The following is a 17,194-nucleotide window of genomic DNA, read 5'->3' as shown; positions in this document are numbered from 1 at the left end:
AATGAGTTTTCGAACTAAGTAAGGATTCTCAGTGCTCCCATAACTAAAACTGAACAAGAATGGCATACCACGAATAACCCAGAGGCAGCATTGCAAACCCTTTAGGCAATGATGCAAGTTATCTATGCAAGAGGGCATTCCATTGGGGGTTTTGTAGGTTAGTTGTGCTGTTATCCTTTGTAAAGTAATTGATATCCCTTGCCCATGTATTTTATTTAGGGAAACCCTTACCTAAGAAAAGGTTTTAGATGCTACACTGACTGCCCGGAATGGAGGCAGAGGATAAGTGATGTGAGTTTTTACCAAGTGAATAAATAGTATATTCTTGCACCGCTCCAATGACCAAATTGTCACAGTCAAATGAAGCATTAAAAACTATGTGTGTGGACTATATAGGACTAATATATACCCTGCACATTGAACAGCATAATGTGATAGCAATAGCAGATCTAAAAAATAAGTGGTTACGAATTAAATCCATGCAGGAGCTCACACCCATAAGTCCCATTTCTTTAAAGGGTGAGGAGTTGAGGAGGGAAGAGCTGTGACTGAGATCTTAACAAACCTTTGCGTTCAGTTCATGTCTTAGGCCATAGAAAAGCTCCTCTTTTTTTCCACAGGGCAGTGGACAGACAGAGAAGATGAACAGACCAGATAGTAAGAGGGGTTATTCAAATGACTGTGATTTTTAAGGTGTGTGTAAACGTTACTGTTTAAGTAAAAGTGAAAGAATGAGCAGTGAGTGAAACTGCAAGTTATTGGTTGCTTGCTTGATTGTGTTGTGTGAAAATCCATGATGGGTGTACCTGGTTGAGACACAGTTGAGAAGGATGGAATGGATAATTATCAAAACCAACACAACGGACAAGGACAATTCAGTAGTCTACAATGGATGGAGAAGAACTAGGAGTATAAAATATAGGATGGTGGCGTATGAAAGTTAAAACCATAGATGACCCCTCATTTTGGCTTGAATAAGTATTTTCCGTCAAGACAAATGCATGCAGCACAAAAGTGACATGGCTTTATTGTCTAAATTAATATGAGGGCTGGAGACCTTCTGGGGAGGACACATTGAATATTTAAAATTGAAAGGATAAAAGTTTGGGTTTATTAGGTTATTTATGCTTGTCGTAATTTAATAGCTTGAACAAACTTTAAAAAAACGAATTCACATTGTACATGTTACAAATTGATGCTGGACCATTTCCTACAAGGACAAGATTCTTTTTTACCAGCCTCCAAGAGCAAAAATCTTAATACCTGATTTCAGGCTGTCAGTTGACCTTTAAGGAAACGATCATGGCTTGTGCAAAGACTAAAAAGGGAACCTCGTTTCATACGGTGCAGGTCGGGGAGCAAGATGTCTTTGCTTAGGATGGACATATGGACCTCTCTGCAATACTGCCACACTTCTCTAAATATCATAAAAATCAGGGCTTGTCGAGTGACTATTGTTACCATGGGTTAGTAGGCTTTTTGAGGAGTCACTCTGAACTGAAGTCTGTGGTTCTAGCTATGGGGATCAGAAGGCAACCTGTGTCTGCAACCCAGGTGGACCCCTAGGGAGCCCTCTTTCCAGATTCTCCTGCACCTTTGGTGGAGCAGTGATCACCACTGGATCTGTCAGCAGAATACATTGTGTAGTGGTTCACTTGTTGAGGTCACACCCAAACTGAGTGACTGGAAGTGTTCAGCCCATCAGTGTGTCATGGCTTGGCGTGTCTGGATGGCAGCTGAATGGGGTGCAATGTCATTGTGAGACATAGATTGAACTGCTTTGGCATCAAGGGGTGCTGCTGAAGGTGTCACTGTCCAATATTTTGATAGCTATTTTGGGCACATGCAACACTGTTTTGATGGATATGGTACCTTAGGGCATGTAGCAGTGGATTTGTTGCTCGGTTTTACTAGCTGTGTCATTATGTGTGGGCATACTCTGGTGATTTGAGCTCTTTCTCTCATTACAAAGAGGCATATGCAGGGAGATTGTAATCTGGGTGGAGGACCACTTGGAGGCTTTGGTCCATTGCTTATCAAAGTTTTGTTCATACTGTGCTGCCAAATGCTACTTGGGTCACTAACTAAATGGACCTTAAAAAACTTGACAGTGGAGTGAATGTCTGCCAAACCCAACATGGGACCAGGTCTGAATTAGCCGGCATTTCTAACGCAATAAATACTTGTATTAAATTTGAGAGGATGGCCCAAGATGTGAAGGCTTTTACAATGGACAGCATGATTCTGAATAGAGCTTCAACGCCTCAAACGGATCGCCTTTCAAATGTGAATCTGAAACCACAAATTCTTGACTAAATACATTTCAGAAACAAATAATTGCTTTTGACGTTTTGGTCACCCTTCAAGAGCAGCCCTGGAATTTCTACGGTTTCAAAGACTGAGTGGAAGGTATCTGGTGTGAAGAATATGATTTATGGTTATGTGGCAGCTATCAGAGAAGCAAGTCGCCCTTAAAAAGAATTCAGATAAGCTGTACGACTTTTAAGTCCTCTTCAGATGAATAATTGGTGTCCCTTGGGCCTTCCAGAAGGTGTGCAGAGCGGGAATATAAATTCTAATTCAAAAAGGCATTTGAGTATGTGGAGTGGTAATTCTGAATGTGCTACTTTACATATTTTTAAATGCTTTGATTTAGTTCCAGACATCTAAAATAGATTATACAGAGAATATTGACATATAATTAGTACAAATGGAAAGGCTCTCTCTTTGCATTTTTAGTTATAGAGTTGAACATATTGGGGCAGATTCATAAAGGCATTTATGAATGGCTTTGTGAATTAGTCCCATAGTCCTTCATTTTCAATTTATGTAATGATCCAGAATTATTTATAAGTTTGAGGCCATTTACAGTTGTATTTACAACACATCTGTGTGTGGACTTCAAGCAGGTAGAAATGTTAGTGAAGGAAGTAGGGCTGTCTGACACTGGTGAAACACTTAATAAGCCATTAGAAGGATCAGGTCTTATGTAGGCTAAATTATTTGGTTCTGGCAAAACACTTAAAGTGGATGAGCTTCCAGTCTGCGTGTGTATTGAGTTTTCTGTCCCAAGACCACACTTTCAGTATGCAAACGTCTTCTTGATTTATATGCTTTCTGAATCAATTGGGGGAGTACAATTGCTCTGCCGCCAAATGGAAATAACAATTTATTGAAATGTAGGCCTTATTATCTGTTTTCCAGAAACAAAGTAAATAAGTTATTAAGTGCGTTTTTAGGATATTGACAATGATAGTCGTTCTTGATAACAAAGATCAAGATGTGTTGCATTCATCAGCAGAACACAAACTTGAATAGGAGGCAGTTTCTTTTGTTGTCCTAAAGCAGACCAACCCACCATACAGACTTGAGGCTCGTATTGCATTTGAGTGTGTGGACTGGCATTGTATGCATGCATTCCTAAATAGAAATTCATTGGAAGCGTGTAATTGCAAGGGTATAATTAATCTATGCCAAAGTGAAAGCATAAGATGAAAACAAATTGGCAAGTTTCCTAGTGGCTAAGGGCACTAGGCAGAGCTCTCCTCTGTCCTCTATCCCATGTACCCTTTCGCTTTAGCATTAACTTTGAATCTTTTACTGGTAGGGTATATATTCTTGCAAGATCTGCGAGGAAATTATCAATAAAGCACATAGCTGTTATATGGAGATGTCATTCAGCTGTGTATCTGTGATGTCAGATTAACATTCACCCAAATGTTGCCATTGAGTAAATAGTTTGTGTTGCACCATGTTTGCAACTCAATGTGTCAAAATAAACTCTCTCTCCCATAGTAGGGACTGAAGCAACTGCCTTGTTTGAGCTTACATGGATAGTATCCGATGGACTTGTAGGATACCAGGGCATTGGAATTACTCCATACACAGAGGAGGTTTCTGAAAAAGAATATCCATTGGTTCGAATGATGGAAAAAACAGTTAATGGGCGAGATTTACTACCTTGTCAGTGGGTCAGATAACCTTGACCAAAATGAGCTGTAGTGTAAGCTTTTGCCGTTCCAGACAACCATTTTTCAAACGTTTTAGTTATTGAAGACCTGACTATTGTCGGCCTGTAGGGTAGGCAGGTTCAAAGTTGTTGAAGAGATATAGGGGCTTGTGCTATCAGATTTTGAAACTTGTTACACAGTAGTGGATATACAGTCTGCTTTATTTTGGCTAGGTGGGAGGCCTCATTACCATATTTCCACATAAACTGAGTTACTAATATCTTTAACTGCTGTGTGCATCAGATTAGTGTTTGTCAGTTTGAGTGGCTCAACCACTGCCTAAATAGGCTCTGGTGTGTAGATATTATGGATATTCCCTTATAATCTCACAATGGTGACTCCTCTACTTTTTGGATGGTCGCGATCAGCATGTCATTCACCAGTGTCTTCAGATAGATGTATGACCAGAGTTGCATCCTGGGATTTACAGAAATGTAAGAGATCAGTGCAAAAGAAGCAATTCTGACTTATGCTGGTATTGCAAAAATTTGTAGATATGGTGGCAGACATTGTGGAGGGAATCACAATCCATGCTCTTAATGTGAACTTGTGGGAGAGTTAGATCAGTGCCTGTTTTGATATACAAAAATTAAAAATCCCATGTTGAAGTGGGGGCATTAGTTTATTGCTGTTCAATAACAACTGGAGTTTGTTTTTAAAAACAAAAAACTATAGTGTATGGCCTCCTGAAAGACAGCGGGCACCCTCCTAACTTGCTGTGCTTTCAAAGGAACAGCAGTGAAGGCAGGTCCTCTGAAGGCATGGAGATCACTGCTAGCCTGGTGATTATCTCTAGATGTGGCAGATAGTAGTCCATCAGATTGGCGGATGTAATGTCCTACACTACTCTGATGGACGGGAGGACGCCCGTCAATATTTAAATGAGACCCTTCATGTTTCATGTATTGCTCTTGTATTGTCTTTACATTCTCTATAAAAAGAAAGTAAAAGTATTTTAAGGACTATTATCTCTTGTACCATGTTATCCTTAACTATATAATTTTTACAATGGCTTAATGATTAAATCACACAACATTGGTGATGTTTTTAATGGTTGCTTATTGTTGTAAAAACAATAAAGTGTTTAAAAATGGGGACACAATTTATTTCCCATAAGAAAAAGATGTAGGATGTATAATATAGAATTTAAATAGTGGAAAAGGAGCATAAAGTAGGGGGTGAAAAACATAGGGCAAGCAATAGCCAGTTTCTTTTTGTATTTTTTTTTACCTGGCTTGTACTAATATTTCTGCTCATGCACCCTGTTTAAAATTCAGCGTGCAGGATTAAGTTGCTGTTGTGCATATTGTGGTATGTGGGAGAGCTGGATATTGAAGCGTCTGTTGGTTGGCAAAGGGGAGCTCCATTAGGATATGAAGCACGCTCTCCAGGAGGTGCGTTGTTTTTGCAGGGCCTCCTGTCAGTGCATGAAGCGGCAGCATTGAGGCATGTGTGGGTGCAGGCCGAGGGAACACAGATGGCAGGTGGGAGGAGATGCAGAAAAACTGAAGCAGAATCAAAGACGCTGCTGCTTGTGATCACCAACTCATTGCTTTCTCTTTCAACTGCAGGCATCATCCCATGGAACGCCATCCCCGGCAGAGCATGTGGTGCAGCTTTAGAGAACATCTGCAACACAAATGAGGTACCTTGTTTTAAAACATGTGGCGCAGTATTTTGTTCTATTACTTTGAGAGTGCCTGTGTAAAACTGCCGACAAGAAAATACATTCCGAATCAGTTTTAACTATGAAAGTGATCAACACCACGCACACAATTCTCCCCAGCAATGGGTATGTAGATTAACAGAGAAATCCCTTCAAAAGGCCGGCCTGTGGATAATGATACAGTAGGCAGCTACACTTAACAAGGTAACATTCTGGAATGTCTGCTATTGGAGATAGAGATTTCAGGACTGGTTAGCGAAAACTGTTTTTTTTCTGTATACCTTATTTCTCTGCACAGTGATCTGGGTACAGCCTTTCGGCCTCACCCATAAAGCTATCAATTCTTACTGCTGACACAATCCTCTAACAAAGATCCATCAATCATTCTCTTTACTTACCACGCATGTCCAGTGGCATAACAAAACTTCTGTCCTCCCCCCTGCAAACTACATGGAAGGGCCCCCTCCGTAGTCATGCAGGAGCTCTCAGTCCAGGGTACCGTTCAAGGGGGGGACCCTGGAGCTCGCCCCACCTCGAGAAGTACAGGGCTGTGGGGGTCTTTGTTACGTCACCACGCATGTCCACAGATTGAATCAGACTGTGTTATACACCCCAGGAGAGGCATCCCGAGCTATTGAGAAGCACTTTGGTGCTATACAAGTGCCAGAAATCCTGCTAAATAACAAACACAATGATGATTTGGACCTACAGGAGATCTGTGTAATTTTACCTGCACCGCCACCCGCTACTTACCTTTTCTACTCTTTTACGGATGAACTGTAATTGCCACTCCCCTCAATAAACTTCTGTCCTCCCGCACCTGAACAAATAATTCCTTCCTCTGCACTGTAGAGGCTTGCTGAAGTAGTTTAAGGGAATAGGTGTCCCTGCCCCAGATGAACAGCTCGCATAGGAAGCCAGTAATGAATACTTGGCAGAGTGCTAATGATAAAAATGCATTCAAGGAGAGAAAAGTGGAGCAAGATGTTTTATACACACCCACCAACGCTCTCTGTTTAGGTTGAAGGGCTAAGATTCAGATATACCTATATGTAGTATTTCATGCTAAGGGATCTGGCCAGCAGATGAATAAGTGTGGGCACCAAAGACGGTGATACTTTTTGGACATTTTTCTATAAAGAACAGGGACGTAATGCATATATTTAGATGCAACATCCCAGAACCAAAACTGGAATCAGGGAAAGTGGTGGGACTGTTCACAAAGTATTGTGCATATCATGTCATGAAAACCAGGCAAACATAGCTTAGAAAGAAGGCCCCAATAAAGGGAAAGAAATAGACATGACCAGGTAGAAGAAATAATAAATGGCACAGATAGATTTGCAAAGTGTCACAGTGGCAGTCTTCCTCAGGATCTGCATGACGCCAATGGGGCCCACCTCCAGGCATCTCCAACTCAGACTGCCTTTGTGTTAACGAGTATTGGAGTGACCAGGCAAGTGGAAGGGTTTATGATGAAAACAGAGTGGAAGGACATCTGCAGAGGAAAAGATTAGTGTGTAAAACAAATACTTAAGTACAAATCTTTCTGTGACAAAGCATTGACCATGCTTCTTCTCACTTAGTACACTTCAACTGAAGTTATGATGTTCTGTGGTCATAAGAGGGTCGTGTTGAACCAGAAGTGATGAAATGGCTCACCTGCTTAACGGCATCAGCACTTCATTGTAAACTTTCTAAAGTTCTCTCTAAAGTCTTTGGTGCAGTACAGTATATTGGCACTGTCCTGGATACCTACTAGAAACCAGAGCCTGCCATAATTGATCCAGGTGGTGTTAAGTGTTCCATCCATCAAAGACACTATTGTTCCTATTTAGTGTTGGTTGGCAATGAGAAAAGCCTCAGATTCCATGAAAGTGTGCAAAATCTGTAGGATTGTGTTGGGGGAGAGCGCGGGGGCGGGGGGTGATTTCATGCTGTTCATAACTTTGACAACCTTGGGGCATAGACTTCAGCCCTTCTTTGTCCTCATTTGTCCACTTGCTCCTGCATCTTCAGCAAGTTTCTACATTCCTATATGGTTCTGACACATTTTGTGAATTGTTTTCTGCCTTTCCACCCAAAAATGCCAAAGCAATGTATCTTGTATATTGTTCAATTCCTTATTTTTGTTTACTTCATGACCCCTCGGTTTTATGAAATACTTATGTTCATTTCCATTTCTTATCTAGTTTTACATGTCCTATCACCTGTTCATTGTGGCTTGTGCTGGAGCTGGTGCCACCGTAATTGCACTGGTGAGTATCACTGCTTGAAGTAAAAAACTGAATGAAATTAATTTTCTACACCTATAAGTGAACAGAAAATGATTACGTTTTAAAATGTAATTGTCTGGAAAGACCACAATTTATGAATACAAGTAAAAGTAAGTGGGAGCTTTTTTGCATCTCAAAATTAGATGAGCCGCAAAACCTTACAGCCAGAGGCATGTTTGCAAAGTTGATTTCGTCACAGTTATTTGGTGTTACTGGTGTTCATGCATGCAAAATACATAGTGCTGTTTTAATGTCCATCCTGTGTCACTGCATGAGTCGGTCCTTCCTTACTTGGAGTTGGTCTTTACTATTATTTCTTAGTAGAAAATTCAATATATAATATATATATATGTGATAAGGAGTGAGTTGATTAAGCACCGAAACAAGTTGTTGTGCTGTTTGTAAATGGTTAAAACCCCTTTGTAGAGGTTTTTTAATAAACAAGAAACTTAACAGATAGCATTGATTATGTATGGGTCCTGTCAGCTTCTTTAAAACTATGGGCTTCAAGTCCATGCTTTCCTACTAGGCGTTTCAACTGTACTAGGTCTCTCGAGTTATTATTCATTGACAGCCTTCCCTATAATGCAGTCAGTGACCGCAACAAGAGACATTCTTTTGACGTCAGGCTCACTATCATCTGCCATTTGAAAATCCCCTTGCCTAAGGTTGGTTACCCACAGAAGCAGAGGGTAATTTGGTCTGCCGAGCCATTGCTATGAAGTAGCATCTTTTTCCCGAGATCGGTGGTCCCCTCGGATGGTGTTGGGTACAATGTCAAAACAGGTTTTTAACTTGTATATACCATTCAACAGTGACCCTCATTTTACCCCCTTTATTATGGTTCTTGTGATCTCCAATCAATACATTCTCTCCTTGCTGTTACTCCCTTAACTGAGAATCCTCTGGAGTTAGTCCCTGATGGGTGTAGCCCCCTTATCACACAAACCATTGTGGCCCCTGCACAACACACTGCCAGGCTTTCATTATTTCAATTGCTCCATTCGTTTTCCTCCTCACCAGGCATATGTCCATTTTCACAGCCCCCAAGAGACATTTTCTACTCCATAAAGAGTAAACAGGAGCTAAATAAATTGAGCAGAATACACAAAACCCAATAATCGGGATTTATGTGGGATTTTGCTGAGATAATAGTTTCGCCTGGGCCTACTGCTAAGATACTTCTGGAAATAGACTGTCAAAGTTATTGTAGTGCACAGAATTTGTTATACCTTATAGAACATTGCAAGTCCATCTCCTAAATGCGTATATTGTTATTTTGCAAATTAATTTTCACAATTGCATTTGCTGTTCCAATAAATTGTCTGGGTCACAAAATAACCTATAGCTAGGATTTGTCTATTTTTAGTCATGCTTTTTTTTACTCTATAATGTCCAGTGAGAGATAATGTGACCATATGTTGAGATAAAATAATGTGTTGTAAAAATAATGTCTGAACCTCTGTCTGACTGCGCCTTCACACTTAATTACGTTTTACCTCTGACTATTGCTTTTATTAAGGGCTTACATTTTGTGACCCCTTACAAGGGTACAACAAAATATGTCATCTATAGGAAAATTCTGCCATATCTGGTCAGTCCCAGACTCTAACTATCCCACGAAGTGGGAATGTCTCAGGAGTGTACGCTAATGAAGGAATAATATAATAACTCCGTCTTCCGTGTCTGTAGGATACTTTCTATTTGTACCCAAATAGTAAGCTCACTTTCACAAACTTTAAATGCCCATAACTGGTGGTATTAAGATAGTCTTAAAGTAGTTGCTTCTTAAAAACAAATTAAACAGGTTAAAGTTTTATCACTCAACATGAACCTGGATAGTATTTCTCACAGAATTACAGAGTTTCATGCCCTTCTTTGAAGAGCTTCACTACCCATGTGTGTTTTGCTAATGTTATCTGACAGTACTCCAGGGATGGTTCAGCCTTTAGCTCATTGTTTCTTACTTGCCTTTGTATTTTGTTCTCTTCCACCAGCTGATCTACATGATGGCTACCACATATAACTATGCGGTTTTGAAGTTTAAGAGTCGGGAAGATTGCTGCACTAAATTCTAAATTGTATAAGCCCAACAAAGAGCTTTAATGTGTGCATTCTGTGTAGCCTGAACTACCATTCACACCCTGGACTAAAACACTTACTAGCTTTGAGATTTGTCTTTATATTTGCTCATAATTTGTAAATAGTTTTGTTGAGCCTCCTTTGGCATATCAGTGTAATAAAATGACATTTTGTATGTGAACCATGACGTGCAAGAGATCTGGCTATTTCTCACTGCAGAGCGAATTCAGTTATTATACCAATAATGTTGATTAGTTGTGGTAAAAAGCAAATTGCTTTTTGTGTGTACAGTTTTTTGTTTGGTTGCGTCTTACAAAAAGTTTTTTTTTGTATTTTTTTAGTTTTTGAAGAGAGATTGTGAGATAAATAATTCCAGGTATTCTGGGAAATTAACTTTATCTGCACATTCTGGCAGTGTGATGCTTTGAAGTACCATCCATTGGCCTGCCAACATTTATTAATAAATGGTTCCAAACTCTGTGCCCTTGTTACAGCATCAGCTGTAGTCATATTGTGCCTTGTATCACTAAGTGTAATGCACTTGCATCTTTTTAGATAAGTATGGCTAAGGCCAGTGAGTTCCTTAGAGTGCTGATAATATTTTCGTCAGATTCTAAATTATATCCGCATACATAATGTATGCTTTAGACATAAAGAAAACTGCAAGGCCTCTGAAGGGAATTAGATATTTCCCTATAGTTTAGCGTGCAAACAATCATTTAATTTTCATATACGTTGATAAAAAGAATGACACTGCCAGCACCACCAGGCCTGGATGTATACTATATTCTGTCCAGAGATAACTGATTTCTTAATAGCCAGATCTCAATATGTAAGTATGTTATTCGTGGCCGTGAGTTTGTGTGTAGAACTAGTTTTTGTGCACAAAGGCAGCGGCAACAGATGTTGGGTAGTCTCGTTTTGAACTATGATATGGAAAGAGAGCACAGATAGAAGGGAACTGGACTGAGAGTAGTAATATTGTTGCACAACAAACAGAAGATAAATCTAAATATGTTAAATGTTTACTTGCAGTCTGGCAATAGAGGATTTTTGTAAATCCTTACTGATACTCAACTAGAACATTGTTAACAGACTGCTCATTTTAGTCTATAGTTGGTCTTTTATCTTGACCAGTACTATTAATACTGAGCTGTCTCATAGCATTTTTGAAACTTCAGTTAACATTTCACTGTATATATAAATAACTACTATATACAAAATATTAGTCTTTTTGGGAGAATTTTCATTAACCTGTCTTGTAAAACAGAACAGATTTAAATAATTATTTTCTTATGTATCTCTATATTGGACTACAAGCCACACTATGAAAACATGCAAAAAAAAAACAACTTTATTTTTTTGTGCTGCTCATCCCTTCCCCTTTTCATTTTAGCTGACTGTAGTACATTTTTGTCATCCTTACTTGTTTATACTAACATTTTCCAACTTACTTAGGCAAAACACCACAGGAAAATGCATGTTTGAACATTTATAGACAATTAATCAGCGTATGGGACGTTTAATCATAGGTTACCTCATAGTCCAGAAGAATAACAATTCCATCTCCTTTCCTGTGTTTGTAATTGAACCCTTCCTATTAATCTGACTAGCTTGCTTGCTTTGCCTCTTGACATGCTCACTAGCCATCATGCTCACCCTTCTTTTCCAGATCCACTTCCTCATGATTCTGTCTTCTAATTGGGCCTACTTAAAGGACGCAAGCAAAATGCATGCCTACCAGGATATCAAAGCAAAAGAAGAGCAGGAGCTCCAGGATATCCAGACGCGGTCTAAAGAGCAACTCAACTCATACACATAAAATGGTTGTAAGAAAAATGTAAGCCAATGCATGTGTATTTCTGTAAAATAAACAATCAGCCACCCTGCAGTAAAGAACTGTGATGAGAAAATGGATAAAGAAGTCCAAAGACTTAACTTACAAGTTAAGCCTAGTTTGAAGAATAATCAGCCAATGGATAACTGGTGACTTTCTTCCATTCCCCATCAGGTAATACATAATGGTGAGAATTTCCACCAAAACCTTTAAAAGGTAGCACTTGATATGGTTCTTGTACTAGAACATGGAAAATTGAGTTGCCAGTGCTCGCCATGTTGGGAATAAATATTAAGGGTCGCTCGAGCCCTTTGTTCTAAAGGCTGTCCAGAAGAAACAGGATTTGAAATGTAATGTATATTCTACTAGCATTTCAGAATGATCAACATGTTATAAAGTGTTACAAGTCAAAAATGATTCCGGTTTAAAATGCCCCAAAACTCAAGTGATATAACTTGTAAGTTGTAGCTACAATCTTATAACTAAAATGTGTGTGTTCTGCTCACTTTCAAAATTTAATGTACAAGAAGGGTTATAAACTTTCTTTCCTACACTTTTTTTTTCATGTATAAATGGCTTTACAGTACAGTAAATTAAAAAAAGGAACCTACTCCAGAAAGTAGTTACAAAGCCATGATTTGTGTTCCAGAAACCTTCAGTGACATCTGGTTATTAGTGATTGTTAGAAATGATGTGCTGTTTTTCAATAAATGTTAATTTTGAAAATAAAAGGTGACTTGGTGCTTTGATGATAAGGTAGTATTAATTTTTTTCTTAAAGTACAAATCAAGTTAAAAGTTGTACACTTGTGGTTAAATTAGTTCTGACATTTGCATTTCCGGGATAATAAAGCTTCTTTAAACTGTACGTGGAGGTGTATTGAAAAATGTATATTGTATGTTTCTCCAGAAAAAAAGAAATCAGTGTGGACAGATGTTGTTCAGGTATCTTACAATGTATTATATTTTAAATGTGCTTAGTACTTGCCTAAAACTTTAAAGATAGAAACACATTTATGAAATTCAATTATGACAGAGTAGCCTAGATATTTGTTTACCGGTTGCATGAATGATACTAGTTCAACAACAGTGCAAGGGTAATTGTTCAAACTAGTGTTCTTATGGATAATAGAGGCAGTGTCTCAAAGCCTACATATTTTCTAATTCTACTTAGCCATTATTGGGAGATTCTTTTGAAGTTTTGTTTAATTTGTCTAATATTTTTATGTAAAAAGCATTACATTTTGCTATATGTATACATTTTTGTAACCTAACCGTGATTCAATATTTTCTATCAGTGCCAAGGGCTTCCTGTAGTTACATACAAGTGTTACAATAAATATTTGTAGATAATAAAAAATGCTTTTGTATGTGTTTGCTTCCTTACAAAAATAATTTCTGGACTCTACCAACAGTGAAATGAATGTAGATTGATTGTTTTCACTTTTATTGGCGTTTCAATAACTTGCCATCACTGCCAAGCATTCTCCTAGTTGGCATCCTCCCAAGTGGGATGGGCATACATCATATGAATTGCATTTGAAACAAAAAGTAAGCTTTGCTTTTTCACCCCCCTTGATAACATAATATACACCTAAAATTTAAACCTTGGACTGTATAATTTGAAAGCAATTGCTATTTCCATCTTATTTATAAACTACAGCTATGAAAAACCCTATAGAGACCATTGGAATTCATTAAATTAATGCCTTGCATACCAGGTCTTTTCAGATCATTTTGGTAAGGCAAAACAGACAAGAAGTGCCCTTATAGTGTAAAAGATACATAGAATTATACATGGAATAAGAACACAGTACAGCCTGTGCACTGTCTGCTCTGAATTCTGGCATAGGCTCACTCAGTATGTTGCAGGCAAAGCTGGAATAAATGTAATCTCCAAACAACATGTTCATTCACTTGCTATCGTTTTGTAAAGTTTTAGAGTACTCATACTATGCATGCTACTAGGACTGGGAATAAATTAAAGATACAGATTTTAGGAACACAAAAAGAAAAGTGAAATGTAATTGAAAGATGTTATCATTTTCCAAAAGAGCATAGTACACTGCTTTTAGCAGACCAATTTGAAATATTCTGGTGGTATCCTTAACATAGTTTCTGAAGCAAAGTATGTTATTTAAATTACTCAATTAGATATGTAGAAGGTCCAGACCAGGCAACAGTTGTAATATGGTCTTGTAATTTCATCAAGAGGCTCTTGTGACAACATAAACCAAGAAGCAGACGCCGAATGATTTTGAAATGCCACCTTGAATCCCGGTATTGCAATATAGTAATATAGTAAACATATGGATTTTTCGCGGTTAAATGTTAATTGTGGTGTAAGTTCTATAAAAGCAATATTTTTGTTCAAACAGAAGTGTTTATTGAAAATAATAAGTATAATGGAGGCGTATACTGTTCTTATACAGTAAAATGAAAAGTATTTAGTTATGTTTGAGAAAAAAGATTTTGCTTTGCTAAGCACTCCTTCACTCTTAGAAATCACATTTTTTAAGATACTGCCATGAATGTAGCACTAACAATGGACACTGATTGTTGTTAGAATGGTTGCCTTTTATGAATAGCTGATAGGAAATGGTTAAACTCAGATTGTTTTTAATCTGCTCCCTCAATATTTAGTTAACAGTGGGCTCTCATTGCTGTTAGAATGATGAGGTTTTGCTTAGCTTTCAGAGGAGGTTGCTAATCAAACAATGGAAGTGATGCTGCATTGTAGGGCGGTTTTCTTCTTGTACAATAAAAGCACCCAAAGAAATACATATCACTAGAACCCTTAATGGCCATATAGGATCATATAATGTATATCACTGTTATTGTTTGTATTACATGTTTATTTTGGAGCAGCTAGCTTGACTAGTATATGTGTTTTTTTTTATTTTTATACCAGGGACTTGTTAATTGAAAGTATGAAAAATGAGAAAAATAAATCATTATGTAGTGCAGAATTTAGATTTTAGGGAAAAACAAAGTGCATTGTTAAAAGCACATTCTATCTGTAGGCGAGAGGGGAGGGGTGGTAGCCTTTCTCCTCAAGGTCCAGCTAACAATGAGCAAAAATTCAAATTAGAATGTTCAGTTTGTCTTTACCCATCAGAGATAGAATGGTTATTAAACAACGGGCAATATCGGTAGAATGGTTTGGAGAGATAATGATGATGAATCTCCTCAATTCACAAGGAACCTGTGAAACATTTGCTGTATTTCATGGGTCCCTAGAAAATATGTCTGATGAAAATAAAGTTCACCGGTAACATATTGTTTGAGACAAGTATGCCAATAAAGAGATTGACTCATTTCTTATTAAAGTACCGAGGTTTTATTACCATTGTAGAGCTTAACTGTTGTGAGAAAACATTGAATATTGACTCTTACATTCTAGAATCACTTTATAACTAGGGGCCGTTTTCCTGAGGCCTAGTTCTTGCAATTTTCTCTCACTGCGGGACTTTACCCCTTCTGCTCTGGTTGTGGTGAAACATTTTTAATATAATTATTGCATCTTAAAAAGCAGCATGGTGATATGCTTTTTCACTTTTCTGCAAAATACAGTACTGTTTTAGATCCCCTAGGCTCAGAGCCAACTAACTAACTCAAGACAGCAAGTCTGATGCTCTGTAACCCATGAACCAACTGTGCATTATATGAGAATGGTAGATCCTGGGCCACAATCAGTCCTTTGAGACTACAGGATTATTTGTTAGTGAGATGGACATCAAGAATCCACACAGTTGTATTTTAAGACGTTATTAAAATCAGTGCCCCAATCTAGTGCAGATATTTGGCATAGATGTAACCATAAAAACAAAAAATATAATGGTAATGAAAGCAGTTAACAAACAAAATATTTAAAATAATTGCAATATTGTAACAGTGTTTCAAATATTCATTGCATTGAATGATGAACCCAGTCTTTGTTTTCCAACCCCTCCCTTCTGAGCCCTAGCTAAGCTATTTTAGCAGTAAAAATGCTGTCTGAATTTCTTGCGGTGGTATCTAGCCTGCATATTTTGGCCCTAATTCGCCTGCTATGTTCTCAGAAGGTTGCTGTCTGTCTTAGTTGTGGTCTTCCCAAGTGAGCTGGTAATGCTGTGCTGGCTCCAAGAAGCCGATGTCCTTATCTGGAGATGTTTGCAACTCTGCTCCCTGGACTAACCTGTCAGGGAGAAAGTTGATATTTTCATTAAATTCTGTCTCCCATTATAAATCAAAATGATACATATGTATGAATTTTTGATGCTCTATCAAACTATACTAAAGTAAATGTAATGCATTATAAAATGTTCACTTAGATACATGTATATATATGAAAACAATGGGGTACATAAGCAGATAACTCAAAGATTTTATCAATGACATAAACCATAAATGCAGATTTCCTGAGTCCAGTTTCCTGTTTATTAACACAATAGAGTGCAGTTTGTATATATATATATATATATATATAGAGAGAGAGCGAGAGATAGAAAAAAAAACGGTAAAGTTATAGTTAGCTTTGGCTATAACTCATAAACATGTTTAAAAAAAGAAAATTCTAATGTAATTTGAAATGTCATCAGTGATATTATCATTAGAGATATCATTTAATATGATTTTATATTTTATAGTGATGTCATATACAATGTCACCAGCAGTGCATGACAGGAGCGAAAGTTATGATTAGTTTGTCGGATCTTCACTGATGACTTTCAGTAGTTTTTAGGTTTTGATGTGTTATGTAACCATGAATGCATTTTTTTAATGTTGTTTTCATTGCATTTCCAAGGTTTTTTTTTAACATATGTTCAGGTGTTGTAACTAAAGCTAACCATAACTACAATTTAATGTTTTTTCAATTCATTTCTGGGGTATTTTTATTGTACTCTGCATCCAACTTTGCTTTGAACATCAGCACGTGTTTATGGCTAACCCCTGCAGCACATGGACTCGGCCACTTGCAACTGGGATTGGCAACATGCCCTTCGCCCAATCCACAGGCCTGTACCCAATACAGATGTGCCTAGTTTACCAATTTCCATGTTAGATGAATGTCAGCTGTGTGCAGCTGGGTTGGCCTCAGGGCTTGGCCTACCACTGGGCTGTGTACCCAAACTGACATGGGCTCCCAACCACTCAAGCTCTGTGCTAAATCCACTGCATATGATCAATGCACCATGTGTAGTCAAACACCACTGTGCACAGCCAGAGACAGTGTACACTAGGGATTGACTGCAGGGCCTGGCCTACGACCACAGTCTGTGTCTATACCTCTGCAGATGGCAAACCTCTGTTGCCCTCAACAAAGATTACATTTCTACTTTCTT

At 38.1% G+C, this 17,194-nt stretch overlaps 1 protein-coding gene across 7 annotated transcripts in view; it reads left to right on the top strand.

Annotated features, from left to right (window-relative positions):
- GPM6B (glycoprotein M6B) overlaps nucleotides 1–12,602 on the top strand; it is a 345,888-nt gene extending 333,286 nt beyond the window's left edge. For 4 of the 7 annotated variants that reach the window (XM_069204726.1, XM_069204725.1, XM_069204721.1 and 1 more), the window contains 3 exons: nucleotides 5,582–5,655; nucleotides 7,869–7,934; nucleotides 9,950–12,602. In XM_069204726.1, coding sequence (XP_069060827.1) covers nucleotides 5,582–5,655; nucleotides 7,869–7,934; nucleotides 9,950–10,030 — 221 coding nt within the window. In that variant the 3' untranslated portion in view covers nucleotides 10,031–12,602. The remainder of the gene's footprint in view (nucleotides 1–5,581; nucleotides 5,656–7,868; nucleotides 7,935–9,949) is intronic. The other 3 variants (XM_069204724.1, XM_069204722.1, XM_069204720.1) reach the window with 1 other exon arrangement.
- The last annotated feature ends 4,592 nt before the right edge of the window (nucleotides 12,603–17,194 follow it).

The sequence above is a fragment of the Pleurodeles waltl genome, chromosome 8 (assembly GCF_031143425.1).
Source record: "Pleurodeles waltl isolate 20211129_DDA chromosome 8, aPleWal1.hap1.20221129, whole genome shotgun sequence".
Taxonomy (NCBI): Eukaryota; Metazoa; Chordata; class Amphibia; order Caudata; family Salamandridae; genus Pleurodeles; species Pleurodeles waltl.
This window is presented reverse-complemented; position numbering and strand designations above follow the sequence as displayed.